This window comes from Molossus molossus, unplaced genomic scaffold (assembly GCF_014108415.1).
Source record: "Molossus molossus isolate mMolMol1 unplaced genomic scaffold, mMolMol1.p scaffold_m16_p_5, whole genome shotgun sequence".
Taxonomy (NCBI): Eukaryota; Metazoa; Chordata; class Mammalia; order Chiroptera; family Molossidae; genus Molossus; species Molossus molossus.
The window spans coordinates 27,752,710-27,770,687 of record NW_023425388.1 but is presented as its reverse complement, the minus strand read 5'-3'; the positions used below and the strand labels follow the sequence as shown (position 1 = coordinate 27,770,687).

The 17,978-nt window shown below is 34.1% G+C and overlaps 1 protein-coding gene across 1 annotated transcript in view; it reads right to left on the bottom strand.

The window, feature by feature from the left end:
- Positions 1-17,978, bottom strand: part of RSRC1 (arginine and serine rich coiled-coil 1) — a 295,687-nt gene that overhangs the window by 184,232 nt on the left and 93,477 nt on the right. The window contains exon 3 of the mRNA XM_036242873.1: positions 10,743-10,779. Coding sequence (XP_036098766.1) covers positions 10,743-10,779 — 37 coding nt within the window. The remainder of the gene's footprint in view (positions 1-10,742; positions 10,780-17,978) is intronic.

Below are 17,978 nucleotides of genomic sequence, written 5' to 3'. Positions count from 1 at the left end.
CACATATTCATGTGTGTATATGTTTACTTTTTTATATTAAAAAAAGTGAATTTATAAAATATTATTATGTAGTATGATTCTATTTTTATAAATAAGCAAAACACTTAAGTAATATACACATTTGTGTGTCTGGGAATAGAGAAAGGGATATAAAAATAGGTACTAAACTATTACTATCCAATTGATGCCAGATAGAAGTGATACTCATTTTTTCTTTATGTATCAGTTTTGACCCATTACAAGGAACATCTATTACTTTAAATTTTTTTAAAGCATATAGTGACATTTTTAAAAGGGATGGAATACAAACCGATAAGAGACAAATTTTTCTTACAGCTCACTGTAGGTATATTAGAATTGAGGTACTGTTTTTAGCAATCTGAAGTCACTTGCATACCTGAAACAGTTAAGTTTTTTTTCTTTCTCTTTATGAATAATGACACACTGTAGAAAGTTTTATGCTTCTACAAATTTTCATACACTATTTAAACACCCTATAAATAAGGAGAAAATGGAAAAGTGAAACAGAGAAGTTGTGTGTATTGCTGGAGGTCACACAGTAAAATCACATTCTTTTGACCCCCCACCCACACCCCACACTATGCTTTTCCTAAAATAAACAGTATGTATGTGTTAAAGTTAAATATAGATGCTATAATTCTGTGGCTGGTAATGAGTGTGGCCAAAGTTACCATTGTGGCAAAGGCATCCTCCACCTTAACTCCTAATTGCTTTGCCTGGAAAAACAGAAAGCTACCCTGTTACCTCTGCTGCTAGTTCTTTATCTGCAATTACAGATGTTAGATCCTGAGAAAGCCATGAAATAACTGCCATGTGCCTATGGGATTCCCTGCAATGAAGCAGAACCTACAATGCCCTGAATTATAATACAAAAAAAGAAGAATACAATATTCAGTTACTCCGGTGGTTTAAAGAAGGTTTGACTTTCAGACTCGGTTATTTAATGTTCTGAGACTAGTTTTACTTTATAAAACTTTAATAAGCACATATGCATAAAAGTCAGAAAATAAGTTTTACCTAGATTAAACATAAATCTAAGACAATCAGTAGTATCATGAAAATTATATGACATCTTATTATTTGTGTTTTTAAAGCTAACTGGCCACCATTTGCTTCCGACATCAGTATTATCTTAAAAATGCAACAAACAGGGCTTTCTTTGGAAGAGAGGAAATGGAGGGAAGTAGAAAAGGAGCCCAAATTCATGCTGTTTGGATGACTGGGTAATATACTTATAACTGATCAAAACGTGTCAGAGCAATGGATCACTGACAATCACACCACTGTCTCGGGTGAGCCGGTCCCAGAATGAGGACCTGTAAACTGCCTAAGAAATCATGACAGCAATATGACATTAACATTTAATCCACATTAAAGATACTTTAATTTGCACACATTCATAGGATACACTTGTTTGTTAAAAAAAGAAACAAAACAAAAAAAAACAGAGAAAGATTTATGGAATTGATCTTCCAGAAAAAAGGAAACACTTCATGCTGTTTTGATCTCACGATTCCAGTTTGAGAAAAGTATCATTTTAATACACACACCCTCAACTTGAAATATATACTGGCTTAGAAGAGAAAAATGAATTAACATGTTGGGGGGAGATAGATTTATTATGTTGAAGTCCTTAAATAGTATATGAGGTAATAAACGTTTTTCATCAGGGTTTAATAAATGTATAGAGTATACAAGTAAGGTCAGTATATTTTGAGATGATATTTTCAAATTCATTTGGACAAATGTCAAAAACATTTTTTCCTGAATACAGTGGGGACATACTAAAAGTAAAACAGATATTTAAAAATGCAACAGATGAAAGACAAGTGACTTTAGAATAGAATTCATAACATCTGTTTGCATTTTATAGTTCATGTTGTGTTAGCCAAATTCTCAAAAGTATAACAATAATATATTAACTGTGTTTATGCTCATGTTAAATAAAATTATTAGTTTGTAAACTGAAATGCAGCACTTGTATTTGCAAGCTTTATGCAAAATAACCTAAAACAAAAAGGAAAGGGCTTTTGTTAAAACCTGTATATAGTGTTATTGATGAGTATGTAACAGCCATGGGCCTGCCTCCATTTCTGGCAAGTAGCAACTATATTCTACAAACCACTGATGGGCTAAACAAGCTATTAATGACAGTTGCTTTTCAACACTTAAAATGGTCAGACTGTGTTGCCTGACCACAAAGACAAGTGGGTCATCACTCTCGAATGTTATACAATATAAGAAACATAAATGAGACCTCTGTGGGGAGAAAAAAGCCACAGGTATGGCTCCAGAGTTCTTTTGTTATTCAACTATTAATAGAAAGCAAATCCCACTTAAAGTTGTAAACAATTGCAATACTTTTTAGTAAAAGATTTATCATCACTTATTTAATTTTACACCTAAGGCTGAACGAGGTATTATTATAATGGTGCCCAGCTTTACCCCATAAATATATAACTTAATATCTGGAACAAAAATAAAGAAAATAATAGTCCTACTACTCTTACAGAGTAAGAGAATGAACTTTTTGCCCCTGAATATACCTGTGGAGTGCCTGTCTCTTTGGGTTTATGAACTCCAACCAATCATTCATGGATTGCAGGATCATACTCAATGAGTACATGAGGGAGACATCTAGATTTTTTCATCAGAAGCAGAAGGAATTGTTCATTGGACACATGTCGTTCAAGTCACCTCCTTTCAATGTACTTTTCTTCCTGGTGGTTGCTGGACTAGCAGCACTAGCCTCACTTGAAAGCTTGCTAAATTCAGAGTCTCAAACCCCACCCCAGACCCAGAGAATCAGAACCTGTGTTTACACAACATCCTCAGGCCATTCATACGATGTTGAAGACAGAGAACCATGACCTAGATCACCAACCCCCTGTAACCCTCACCCACCTCCAATTATTTGACTTTTCAAAAAGAGAATGATGGAAGCTGTAGAAATACCATGCTGATCAGGGTAAGTCCCCTCACTCCCTGCCAAAGGGAGCATGACCCAGCAGTCCTTCGTTTAAGCCAGAAACAATCCCAAAAAAGTATTTTGACCTGTAAGTGACAATTTTTCATATAGCTCAACATAACAGGGTTAGGGTTAGAGTCAGGATTAATCTCAATCTCTCTTCCAAGAAGAAAGGACAGCATTATTTTATAGGCTCCCAACAGTAAGAGTTGTACTGTAATCAAATGGCAAGGCTCTATCTATTTCCTGGACATTTTCATAACTATAAAAATAAAAATGCATGTTAATATCACCAATTTTCCTTAACTGTATTAAAACCACTCCAGAAAGTAAATATTTTAATCCCTATTCAGTAGTTCAATAAGGGCTTCTACTTTCTACATTATCCAGACTTTTAAAACATAAGATGGCAGAAAAATATGGAGTCAGCTCCCTTTGATATAACAGAGATCTTAAAATCAATTTTCTACACTTTTAAAGCATCATTAATAAAAAAAGAAAGAATGTCAGGAGCAACATCACCATCTAATAACCACCCGCCTCTAATCTTTTAACCCTTCTGTGTTAACAGACATATCCTGGAGTCATATCATAAGGCCTTTAATTTGTATATGATTCTTCATCAAATAAAATATATTATTTCCTTAAGTTCATTATAAAATCTAAGTACACCAGTATATACAGTTTTTTCACTCATTTTCTCTAAGTCTTTAAATGGATATGGGCACTGAGCTCCTTGAGATATTTTATGTTTAATTTGATGACGATTCCTCCAGAATTCCTGCAGGAGGACTCCTTCAAATTCAAGGTTTATTCTACACTGATTTCTAACATTATCCATTATGAACTTCTCTTCTGAGATAAAAATTCACATAAACCCTTCTCCACATCTGAGAGTAGTTATAAATTTAACAGATAAATGGAAGCACAAACAAAATCATCCCCAGAAAAACAAAGTACTACAACATTAAATGCCAAAATAGTGAACACAGGTTTCAGAATGGTGTTACTGCAGCACCAGCAAGAAGGAAGAAACTTTAAAGTGAGTGGGACTGTAAGTGGCAGCCTCAGAACATTACTTCTGGGGGAAAAAATCAGACAAATACAATACATAGTAATGATAAGAAAGAAGAAAGAGGAAACAATCAGCTAAAGAGAAACAAGACATGCCAGCCCTCTTGTCCCTTCCTCTGACACCATCATTCATTAAAGAAAATGCCCTTCTCTACACTGCGTAAGAGGGCACCCTTGAACTAGGAACTCCATCTAAAAAATGTCTATGATTTAAAAAAGGGAGAATGGAGGCAGCAAGAAAGGGAGGGAAGAAACTGATGGAGGGAGAAAGAGAAAGAGATCAAATCAGCTCCATATAAACCCACTATGAGAAGTAAACAAAAAATGCAAATCAAAAATTTCAAAGATAAAATTTCTCTCCCCAAAATCAATAACAATGGACAAGACTCATTGGATGAATACCAAAAAAACAAAACAAAACAAAAACAAACCCTAGAATCAGCTTTTCAAAAATTTAAAACAAATGAAAGAAAAAATATTTCAGAAATAAAGAATAAATTATAAGGTGTTCAAAGAAAAATAAATTTAAATGAAAATAAAAAAAGAAATAGTGAATAAAACCAGGAAAACATCTGAAAGAATGAAAACAAAGTTAAGTAGTAAAAGGAGTAAGAGAGAAAGGCACTAAAATAGAAGCTGAGTAAAGAATGGCTTTATATTTATAATCATATAGAATATATATATAAAAATAACTGAAGTTGCTGAAGAAGAAAACAGAAGGAACAGAAATTATTTATTTATTTTTTTATCCTCACTTGAGGACACTTTTCCGTATTTTGTTCAGATAGAGTAGGAGGGAGGGAAGGAGAGAGGGAGAGAGAGAGAGAGAGAGAGAGAGAGAGAGAGAGAGAGAGAGAAACATCGACATGAAAGGGACACATCGAGTGGTTGCCACCCGCATGACCCAACCAGGGCTGGGGACAGACTGCAACCGAGGTAAGTGCCCTTAGCGGGAATTGAACCCAGGTCTCTCTGGATTGCAAGCCGACGCTCTAACTGCTGAGCCAAACCGGCCAGGGCAGAACTAATATTTAATACTATAATCCATGAAAACTATTTTTAGATGAGAAAACTTAAGTTTACATATGAGAAAATCCATCAAAATTAGTCAGAAAAAAACAACTTTGAGAATTAGCCTAGTAAAAAAAGGACAATAAAAAATGGTAATGCCTCAAAGCAAAAAAAAAAAAAAAAAAGTAATAAATTCTCTACAAGGGTAAAAAACATAAGGCTGATACCAGAGATATCTGCAGATGTTTTTAAGAAAGTCAGTAAAGCCCTGGCCAGTTTGGCTCAGCGGTTAGAGCGTTGGCCCGCGGACCAGAGAGTCCCAGTTCGGTTCCTGCTAAAGGCATGTACCTCGGTTGCAGTTTGTCCCAGGCTGGGTTGGGGTTGTGTGGGTGGCAACCAGTAGATGTGTCTCTCTCACGTCAATGTTTCTCTTTCTCTCTTCCTCCCTCTCTCCCTCCTGCTCTATCTGAAGATAAATGCAAAAATGTCCTTGGAAGAAGATAAAAAAAAAAGTAAGTCAGTAAAGAAACTATGAGCCAAGAATATCATGTCTAGTCAACCTGTCATTCAAGTGACAAGACCATAGAAAAACAGCTTGGAATGTGCAAAGTCTCAGGGAATACTGTACACAGAAGTCTTTCCTGAGGAATTATTAGTGGATGAGTTTTATACAAACAGGAAATAAGTGGGTAAATATCAGCAAACTGATGTAAATATTTAATAAATTTAATTTTAGAATTGGCTCTAAAAGAAGGTGACAGCATGAGTGGAAGAATAATATGTACATGCATATTCTAACAAAGTAGTAAGCACACAGAAAGAAATATGAGGAAAAAGGAAGTAAGGGAAAGTACAACAGGAACATCAGCTATTACAGGTAATAAATGGAAGTCAAGAGTACCATTTAAAAAGTTAAGTATAAATAAGGAGGATGAAGAGCATTATAAAAGATATAAGTACAAAGGTACCACTAGAACAAAAACACAAACCTTCCAAAATTCATAATCATAATAACTTCAGAGACAATTCCCTATAACATTCTACACATATTACATTAGCCATCAGCCTTTGTTCAAAACTACCTTTCAAAATGTTTTGTATAGCAAACAGTCTTGGAAGACAGATATAAATCTGCCCCTGGAGCAGAAGGCAGTTTTGTTACCTAACTAGGATAGTAAAAGACAATGTCTTACTCTTAGGCAAAGTTTGGACAGATTTTCTATAAGCTCCTTAAAGAACTCCTAAACTTAAAGTCCTTCAGCAATGACACAAACCTACTGGGTATGCAGCATCACCTCATGGGACTTGGGGGTCAAGGGGAACCTATACAGCCATGAAGCATGTACTACTACCTTTTGTGCTATCCGTAATAAAGTGCTTTGTCTCTGACCCAGAAATCTTGTGTCTTCTCTCAGCATCTATGAAAAAGTAGCAGGCATGCAAGTAGACTAAAATCTTACACCCTTAATAAAGACACCACCAAACAGAGAAAAAAACACAGTAAATAGGCTGGTTGGTGTGACTCAGTAGTTGAGCATCAGCCCCATGCACTAAGAGGTCGCAGGTTGGATTCCGGGTCAGGGCACATGCCCAGGTTGTGGGCCCAATCCCCAGTGGAGGGCATGCAGGAGGCGGCCAACTGATGTTCTCTCTCATTGATATTTCTATCTCTCTCTCCCTCTCCCTTCCTCTCTCTCTCTAAAATCAATAAAAAGAAAACAAAAATAAAAAAATACACAGTAAATATGATACACACAATAATTATGCAGCAATTCCCAGGATATAACGTTACATTTTTAAAAAGCAAAGAACAAAAAAGTATATGCAATATGCTACTTTTATAAGAGAAAATAGAAACACATACACACATATACATATATATAGGCATATGTTACACAAAGAAGCACAGAAGAGATAAACCAGAAGTTAATAAAGTTAGCTACCTATAAGAAGTAGAGGTGCTAGAAGGGAAGGGAGAGCTGCCTCTCTGAGAATATCACTGTACATAATATTTTAACTTTTAGAAGTATGTTAAAATACAGATATTCAAATATATAATTAAATCAACAGGAATGGAGACAAAATCACCTAAAACTCAATGCAAACAGAAACAAATGCATGCAACTATATTTCAAAGGAATAACCTAACTATACCCAAGGATGAAAATAATTCAAATGAATCTTGAATTAATGGGTAAATATATTGATGATATTAGGAGTAAGGGTTCTCACTTTAAATGAAGAGAAATACAAATATGAAATAGGGAGACAACGAGTTTTGTGGTTTGGATTGAAACTGGAAGTATTACTATGACTCATAATTTCTTTTTTTTTTTTTTATCCTCGCCCAAGGATATTTTCCCATTTTTTGTACAGATAGAATGGGAGGGAGAGAGAGGAAGGGAGAGAGAGTGAGAAACATCGACGTGAAGGGACACATCGAGTGGCTGCCACCCGCATGACCAACCAGGGCCGGGGACAAACTGCAACCAAAGTACGTGCCCTTAGCGGAAACCGAACCAGGTCTCTCCGGACCGCAGGCCGACGCTCTAACCGCTGAGCCAAACTGGCCAGGGCTGACTCATAATTTCTTAAAAATATCTACCTGCCTACCTAGTTCTCTAATCTAAGACTGAAAGGTCCTAGAAGTAATAAAATTCCAGAGATAAAGAGCACATCATATCAGATCTTGACTTCTAAATACTATTTTCCTCTATAATGAAACAGGGTAATTTGAAGAAATGACTGATTCCAGAATTAGAACAGGGAAGGTATAAGAAGAACCTGACATATATTGTTGTGCCAGAATGTGAGACAACACTTAAAGAAAAAAAATAAAATAAAAAGATGGGTATGTCAAAAGGACCCAGAAGCCATCTTGAAAGTATACTCCCTAGAAAAGTCTGGGACAACTTGAGCATCAAAATAAATAAGAAAAGTAATTAATGATAACCTATTTAGTAAAATAAAAATCAGTAGTCCTTGCTCACAATATTTAGAAAAGTAAGAAAGAAGGGGAGGCTCTCCTTACAGTAGACTGCTGCCTGCTAAATGTGGGAGGAGCAGAAGAAGAGTTGGAAAATCTCCATTTTGCAATTATCAGGCAAGAATCATCAGTGAACGATGGGGCACCATGCTTCACAGGCTCTGTCTAGAACCTGAAGCAGACATAGGCTTTATGGGTAGTAGACGAAAGAAAAATGAAATGGTACTGGGCAGTATAAGTATATTAACCTAAGAATAACATGTTAGACAGTTCCCCCAAAAAGTTGGCAACATAGAAATAATAGAACAAAATAAATTTGAAAAGGCGAAGGCTATACAAAGGAGAAATTATTCCTATGTGTCGTATGCTTTTCTCATTTTAATTTTATACCATATATATTATAAAGTCAATCTATTAGAAGTTATACTTCTAATTGTATTTGGCTATACAGCCAATTTAAAGGCAGACTATCTGTGCCAGATGGCACGGGCTACAAGTTTCGGCTCAGTTGGAAAGTGGATAGACACAAACCAAAGGAGCCCACAACTGCTAGATAGCCAGGTTTCATTAACACTCGACCAACAAATTCTTGAGTTCCCTTACTTCGCAGGTTGTTATAAAGAATATCACTGACTTATTAGAATATTAGTGCACAAAGCAATATATATATATGTATATCTGTGTGTGGTATTATGTTATATATTCATATGTTCACTTACTTCTCAGGTTGTTATAAAGAACATCATTGACTTTTTTGAATATTAGTGCGCAAAGCAGTATATATGTATGTATATATGTATATGGTTGTTACGTTATATAGTCATATATTCATATGCTTGTTAATAGTTCAGAGTTGAGTCAATTTACAATGATAAGTGACAGTCTTCTAAACAACTTAGATAAAATGCATTAAAATCATCTACTTCCCACTACCTGTTGTGCTAATCCAGGTTCTCCAATCCCAAAAATGCATTATGTATGAAATATATTTCATGTATTATGACACAGATAAAACTGAAATATAACTTAGGTTCAAGAATAGAAGATAATAATTAATAAACAATTGCTCCTGACTTTAAAATATTTTACATACTTTTAGTTGAAAAACTCATCAGATAAAATCTTATTTTAAAAGTTTAAAATTTTACAAAATAACCAAAAGTGGAACTACTCTGGTTAAAGCGGGTGGGGAAAGTCTGCAGTGCCACCTGCTTTGGGGAGCCTTCCTGGCAGCCCGAGGCACAGTTAGAAAACCACTGCTGCATAAGATTATGAGTATAAATGCATGAAACAGTCACTGAAAATGAATACATATAAATGAGTAAGTAAACTCGTAAGTATAAAAAATGTGAAATTTAAACTAAAATGAAATCTAACTCATTAATATGTACTAAGGAATATGAATCAAGTAATATAAAGTGTTTTTAATAAATAACTTACAAAAGAAATATAAAAGACAGCTTACTTTGGTACTATGGTAGGTATTCTTCCTTGTTATAAACCCCCAACTGATACTGAAATTTGATGTCTTAGATTTTGATGTTTTATTCTGATTTCTGTATGTCCTAAATATATGTGCCACTATGAAGTGATTACCAGGGATTCAGGATATAATTTTTAATAATGAGAAGAACAATTTTATTTATTTACTTCTAACCTGGACAAATATATAGTTCAAATTTTCTAAGTTATTATATCCTGCTTTTTAACAATGTCATTTTAGGATAATTTTTCAGAAGTCTAAGTTTCCACAGTTTCCGTTAGCTATTGAAACAAAAAGCAAAAATCCCTTACAACTCTACTACTATAAGTCAAAATGAAGCTGCCTCTTGCTACCGTTTGTTTTTGTAGGAGAACAAAGCACATTAATAGTTAACAAAGCTATAATATGATATACGAATGAGGTCTTGCATTAAAAAAGTACTTAGATTGTATTTACAAAAGAACCTCTCTCATTAATTATTCAACATTTGGATTTGACCAGAAACCAGAGCATGATTTTATAATGCTCTGTTTAAATGAACTACTTAATGTTGTAATGAACACTCATTATGGTAAGCTCAATAAATTTGGGGCCTGTTATAATCCAACAGTTTTTCCAATTTTTTGATTAATGGACAGATTTTAATGTTAAGTCAATTTGAATTTCACTTATGCTTTAAAAATGTTTACTTAAACCAAAAATTTTGCATTTCAATTATTTTATATTCTAAACTGAATGTAGTTTAAATCAATGCATTATTCATAAAGCAAAGACATTAGGAAAAACAAAGCTGTGTACTTCTTTCAAAGCTGTTAAATTGCTAAAACATACCATATTTATGCATGCAATATTTGATTGTGTTTTTCTTAAAACACAAGCTTGTTTTTGTCAGATCAAGATATGCCAAAAATTCTACACCAAACATTTTTGTTTATAATTAAAGCAATCATCAATCCAAGGATTGTCATCCATTTTATTTCATCTCTACATCAAAAAAAAGTAATTTGAAAAAATTTAAATTCCCTTGAAATGACAAGATAAATGAAAATGTAAGTGCCTTCACATAATAACAGTAAGCTGACCCTTTGGGAAATGGTTGACTTTCTCAATACAAGGTATTCAAAGCTCATTCAAAAGTGTTCATTTAGAATGCAGATATCAAAGATGATGCAAATGTTCAAGAGAAAATTAGAACTTACCAGATGTTCTAATCCAGCTTTGATGTTTCCAGATTCCCTAAAATAGAAGAATAAAAGTTCTAAATAGTTGTTAAACCCTGTCTGCTATAATTTATGTTTACCTTAAAACTGTTTTATAAACCTTTAGAAATTTTTCATATATCTTTACTAATGTTCACATAGCACTGTTTTTAGGGACAAAACAATTCCCATCAAAAGGAAACAGATAGTTAATTTATATCTACTAGTATTACCACTAAATTGGTATTCCACTAACAGAAAGAATGTTCCAGATTTTTCAGTCAGTACATAAGAAAAAGGAGTATATTATTTTACTATCAATTTATCTGTTTATTTTACATTAACTTTTTAATTAGAGTTTTTCTCCAACTTTTATCATGAAAATGTTCAAATATATAGATTCTATACACTAACTAGATCCCATCCATTATGGTTGCATTTTTATATAAACAATATAATCACAAAGAATATGTTCATAATTTCATAGCTAAACAAATACATTTTAACACATTTTTGTTGACATTATTTTATTAACTTAGTGCATAAATCAGGACCTAAGACTATGAAAGTATTAGAAAATGAAATATCACCAAAGAAAACACAAACATCTAATATCATATTTTAATTAATTTCTTACTCTTCACTGTACACAAAAACTATTGATAGAATTAAAATACAAATACCTGTGCAAATAGCAAAGATAATTTAAATATACAGTTGGTGAAACGTGGCAAATAGATGAATTCTATTTTATCCGGATCTCAGTCTATACTAATTTAATAGTGACAAATGTTTTTTGGATTTTCTCACTCTGATCAAGTAGTATTTTAATTCCATCAAAAATACTAAGCCTTATTTTTTAACATAAAATAAATTTCTACCACAATGCAGAAAAAAATTATGGAAAGTCACCAACCAAAGACAGTATTGCATTCATGATCTTTAGTCTTTCCCCCACACCTCTTTCTTCCTCGGAAAGGGCCTTTATTTATTTTATTTCTGTCTCCAATTTTCTTTGCCAAAAAATATACTTCTCTGTTTCCTTTGTCTTGCTATGCAATCTTTCCAAATGTCCCTATCTTTTTTCCCTCCAAATCCGCTGCCTGAAAACTAAATTCATGGTTTCCAACCTTTGCTCTCACTGCCCAGTCTGACATACTGGGAATAAATTCCAACATCTACTGATTAGCAAAGCACTTATCTTGAGTCAGTCTCTTCTCTACTTTCTGATTCTGGCAATCTTAGCAATACTGTATGTATTCAATGTTTAAAAATGTAAGGATTTCTAAAACTCATTCTCTGGATGTAGTTCTAATGGCAAATGATAGGAATAAATTGCAACAAACTGTCAGAAAAGGCTAATAGCTACATTAACAATTATTTTTAACTTTATTATTACAAAATTAATTCATTTATTGGATCTAGAAGGCAAAGAGATCTTTAGGTTTTCACAAGGACATTCTCATATGATTATTTGTGTAATATAAGTTCTAAACAAAAAGAATAATGTATATAGTGAAACATCTGACAAGATGTGTGTGTGTACACAATAAAATTAAGTTTTCCTCCCATCATTGACTCCCAGTTCTCAATCATTAATATTAACTCTTTGTTTGTCCTTATAAAGATATTCTATTTGTGTGTATATGTTTATAGTGTATGTGTGTCTTTCTTTTTCCTCTTTTTTTTTTTTATTAAACCATACACAGTGTTTTGTATCTTCACTAGGCAATCTATCTTGGAGTTTGCTCTAAATAATATACATCTATTTCATTTTCCCCCATGGCTACATTGTCACATAATGATTCTTATTAGAAAATAATATTGCAATATTAAAAACACGTTCAGACTTAAAGTACAAGTCCTAATTAATTATCTGAAACTATTGGGGCTAGACATGCTTCATCAGAAAATTCTGGAGTTTAGAAAGGTAATAAGTTATACATCCTATGTCATGTGACACTGACAGCATGGCTTGAAGCAGCATCTCACCATCATACACATTCATTCTAAAAGAAACACATGAACGTCCCCTAAAGTGGGATAAACAAAGGCTGTAAGTAGCTTCATTTCAGGGTAGATTCTGCTGTCAACTGAGTTTGTCATAAAATTGGGGAAAATTACTCAGTTCTCTGAGCTGTTTGAATTTTGGAATCAAGAATAAGAAACCATTCCTTTAAAAAAAAAAAGAAAAGAAAAGATTGGCTAGGCTATTGCTTTGCTATGTCTCCAAGTGATTCTTTAAATTAAGTTCTGTTTAGGAAATATGCTTTTAGAGCAGTATGCCTTAAAAAAACTAGGCATCATCCTTGACACAAGCCCTTTCTTTCACTGCCAGATATAAATAAATGTATTCTAACCACAGGTTCTTGGCTATCCAACATCCTTAATTACTATTTAGATTTAATCACTTCCCTCTTTACAGGTACTACCCTATTTTAGGCCTTTTGTTTTCTCTCCCAGATTACAGAGAGATTACTAGCCTCATCTGTTCTCTCCCAGATTACTACAAAGCATTCTAATGGTTTAAAATGGCTCCTGCCTCCACGCACTACTGAACCACTTGTTCTACCACAGATGCTCCTTTCTCCCAGCCTCTAAACAAATCCTTCAGCACTCAACTTAAACCTTACCTTCACTGGAAAAACCTTAGCCCTTGCTCAGAATTGAAGTGCTGAACTCTTCCAATGTGTTCCCATCTACAGAATTTATCACACTTTATTTTACCTATTAGTTAATTACCTATTTACTTGCCCATTAATGCCACTATAATGAAAGCTACTTGAAGACATGGACTGCATCTTTTTTATTTTTATATCCCAGAACCCAATACAGTTCCTGAATCAGAGTATGGATTCACCTAATAAGTGTCTGACATCTAAATGTTACAAGGACAAGCTTGTGGAGAGTCAGTGGCAACCGGCTCAGGTCTCAGAGTGGTCTTACCCAGCCCCACACCATTTCCATACCACACAAAGAGCAAGGCAATTGCAACAGTGTGTGGTTCTTGGGGAAAGCAGTATCAGAAGTTGTGTGTATGTGTCTGATTGATGGTTGTTTTACTTTTATTTTTATTGAATTTATAAGGCTAACATTTATTAATATAATTATATAGTTTTCAGGTATACAATTCTATATAACGCATTATTTGTATATTGTATTGTGTGTTTACCACTCCAAGTCAGGTCTCCTTCCATCACCATTCTTTACTCACTTCTACCTCCCCATATCCCCCTTTTCCTCTGGTAATCCCCACATTGTAATTTCTATGAGTTGTTGGTTTTGTTTGTTTTGCTTAAATCCTACACCTTTTTAACCCAGTCCCACAACCTCCTTTGCCTCTGACAGCTGTCAGTCTATATCTATTAGTCTGTTTCTATTTTTGTTTGTTAATTTTTTCATTAGATTCTACATATAAGTGAAATCATATGGTACCTATCTTTCTCTGACTAGCATAATATTCTCCAGGTCCATCTATACTGTCACAAAAAGTAAAGATTTCCTTTTTAACAGCCTAGTAGCATTCCATTGTGTAAATGTACTACAGCTTTTTTATCCACTCACTTACTAATGGGCACTTTGGCTGCTTCCAATCGTGGCTATTGTAAATAACACTGCAATAAACAGAGGGGTGCATATATTCTTTTGAATTAATGTTTCGGGTTTCTTCGGGATAGGTTACTAGAAGTGGAATTGCTGGGTCATAAGGCAGTTCCATTTTTAATTTTTTGAGGTAACTCCATACTGCTTTCCACAGTGGCTGCACTAATCTGAATTTCCACCCCAGTGCACAAGGGTTCCCTTTCTCCACATTCTTGCCAACAGTTGCTGTTTGTTAATTTACTGATGATAGCCATTCTGACAAGTGTGAGGTGATATCTCATTGTGGTTTTAATTTGCATTTCCCCGATGATTAGTGATGTTGAGCATCTTTTCATGTCTATCGGCCATCTGTATGTCTTCTTTGGAGAAGTGTCCACTCAGGTTCTCTGCCTTTTTTTAAATAGACTGTTTACATTCTTGGTGTTGAGTTTTATAAGTTCCTTAGAAATTTTGGATATGAACCCCTTATGAGATATATCATTGGCAAATATGTTCTACCATTCAGAGGGTTGTCTTTTCATTTTGTTGATGGTTTCCTTTGCTGTGTAAAGAATTTTTAGTTTGATGTAGTCCTACTTGTTTATTTTTTTTTTCTTTTGTTTCCCTTGCCCGAGGAGATACATCAGAAAGTATATTGGTATGAGAAATGTCCAAGATTTTACTGCCTATGTTTTCTTCTAGGATTCTTATGGTTTCGAGTCTAAAATTTAAGTCTTGAATGCATTTTCAGTTTATTCTTGTGTACGGGTTAAGAAGGTGGTGTATTTCATTGTTTGCATGTACGTTCAATTTTCACAACATCATTTATTGAATAGACTATATTAACCCAATTGTATGTTCTTATCTCCTTTGTCAAATACAAATTGACCATAAAGATGTGGGCTTATTTCTGGTCTCTCTATTCTGTTCCATTGAGGTATTATGTCTGTTTTTATGCCAGTACCATGCTGTTTTGATTATGGTTTTTTAGTATAGTTTGATAGAGGTGGCATGATTCCACCAATTTTATTCTTCTTTCTCAAGATTGCTGTGGCTATTAGGGGTCATTTGTGGTTCCATATGAATTTCTGGGATATTGGCTCTATTCCCACCTTGCTGAGAGTTTTTATCACAAATGGTGCCGGATTTTATCAAATGCTTTTTCTGTATCTATTGATATGATCATGTAAATTTTATCCTTCATTTTGTTTTTGTGGTGTATCACATTTATTGATTTGCGTATACTCTATCAACTTTGCATCTCTGGAATAATAATAAATCCATCTTGGTCATGGTGTATGCTTTTTTCACAGAGTGATAGAAAGATTGATGTAAGAGACATGCACTGATCAGCTGCCTCCTGCATGCCCCCTATTGGGGATTGAGCCCACAACCTAGGCACGTGCCCTGACTAGGAATCAAACTGGGACCTCTTCTTCCATGGGACAATGCTCAATCCACTGAGCCACACTGGCTGGGCTGTATGCTTTTTAACGCATTGCTGGATTCAGTTTGCTAATATTCTGTTGAGGATTTTACCATCTATGTTCATCAGGGATATGGCCTATAATTTTCTTTCCTTATCATGTCTTTATTTGGTTTTGGAACAGGATAATGCTAACCTCATAAAATGAACTTAGGAGTCTTCCCTCTTGAAATTTTTAGAATCGTTTAAGAAAGAAAGGTGTTAGTTCCTCTTTGAATGTTTGGTAATATTCATTTGTGAAGCCATCCAGTCCAAGACTTTTGTTTGTTGAAAATTTTTTTTTTCTTTTTAAAGTACTGCTTTAATTTCATTACTTGTAATTGGTCTATTCCGATTTTCTGATTGAGTTTTGGAAGATAGTATGTTTCTAGGAATTTATCCATCTCATCCAGATTGTCCAATTTGTAAGCATATACTTATTCATAATATTTTCTTACAATCCTTTGTACTTGTTTGGTGTCAATTGTTACTTTTCTTCTTTCATTTCTGATTTTATTGATTTGGGTCTGCTCTCTTATTTTTTTCCTTGATGAGTCTGGTCAAAGTTTTCTTAATCTTGTTAATCTTTTCAAAGAACCAGCTCATGGTTCTATTGACCTTTTTTTTTTTTTTCAGATTCTATTTTGTTTATTTCTCCTCTGATCTTCGTTATTTCCTTTCTTCTACTCAGTTTTGGCTTTGTTGTTCTTTTTCCAGTTCCTTTAAATATAAAGTTAGATTGTTTATTTAAGCTTTTTCTTATTTCTTGAGATAGGCCTGTAATGCTATGAATTTCCCTCTTAGGACTGCTTTCACTGTGTCCCATAGATTTTGGGTTGTTGTGTTCTCACTTTCATTTGTTTCAAGGTGTCTTCTGATTTCTTCCTTGATCTCACTGTTAATCCATTCATTACTCAGTAACATGTTATTCAGCCTCCATGTCTTTATGTGTTTTTGAGAGTTTTTCTTGTGATTGATTTCTAATTTCATACCATTATGGTCAGAGAATATGCTTGATATAATTTCCATCTTCTTAAATTTATTGACACTTATTTTGTGTCCTAACATGTGGTGAATCCTAGATATATGTTCCATATATGCTTAAAAAAATGCATATTCTGCAGCCTTGGGGTGAAATGAAGATATCAATGAAATCCATCTGATCTAGTGTGTTATTTAAAGCTGCTGTTTCCTTGTTTATTTTCTGTCTGGAAGATCTAGCCATTGATGTCAATGAGGTGTTAAAATCCCCTCTATGACTATATTATTGTTGCTCTCTCCTTGTATGTCCATCAGGATTTGGTTTATATATTTAGGTGCTCCTATGTTGGGTTGCTCCTTTTTTCATTATGTAGTGTCTTTCTTTGTCTCTTACTATAGCCTTTGTTTCAAAGTCTATTTTGTCAGATATAACTGTTGCTATCCCTCGCTTTTTTTTTTTTTTCATTTACATTTGGATAAAATATCATTTTCCATCCCTTTGTTTTCAGTCTGTGTGAATCTTTTGTTCTGAGGTCGAGCTCTTGTAGACAGCACACATATGGGTCTTGTTTTCCTATTCATTCAACTATCCTATTCCTTTTGATTGGAGCATTTAAGTCATTCACATTTAAAGTGATTATTAAGCCCTGGCCAGTTTGGTTCACCAGTTAGAGCATCAGACCATGGACCAGAGAGTCCTGGGTTCAGTTCCCGCTAAGGGCATGTACTTCGGTTGCAGTTTGTCCCCAACCCCATTGGGGCTGTGTGGGTGGCAACCACTCGATGTGTCTCTCTCACATCAATATTTCTCTCTCTCTCTTCCTCCTTCTCTCCCTCCTGCTCTATCTGAAGATAAACACAAAAATGTTCTCGAGTGAGGATTAAATAAATAAAGTGATTATTAATAGATACCTATTTATTAACATTTTATTCTTTTAACTATGTTCCTATTTTCTTCTCCTTCTCCTAGAAGACCCTTTAACATTTCTTGCAATATTGGCTTGGTAGTGATGAACTCCTTAATAACTTTTTTTCTTGTCTGAGAAGCTTTTTATTTCTCCTTCAGTTTTAAATGATAACCTTGCTGGGTAAAGTAGTCTTTGTTGTATAGGTCCTTGCTTTTCATCACTTTGAATATTTCATGACAATCCCTTCTGGCCTGAAATGTTTCTGTTGAGAAATCAACTGACAGTCTTATAGGAACTTCC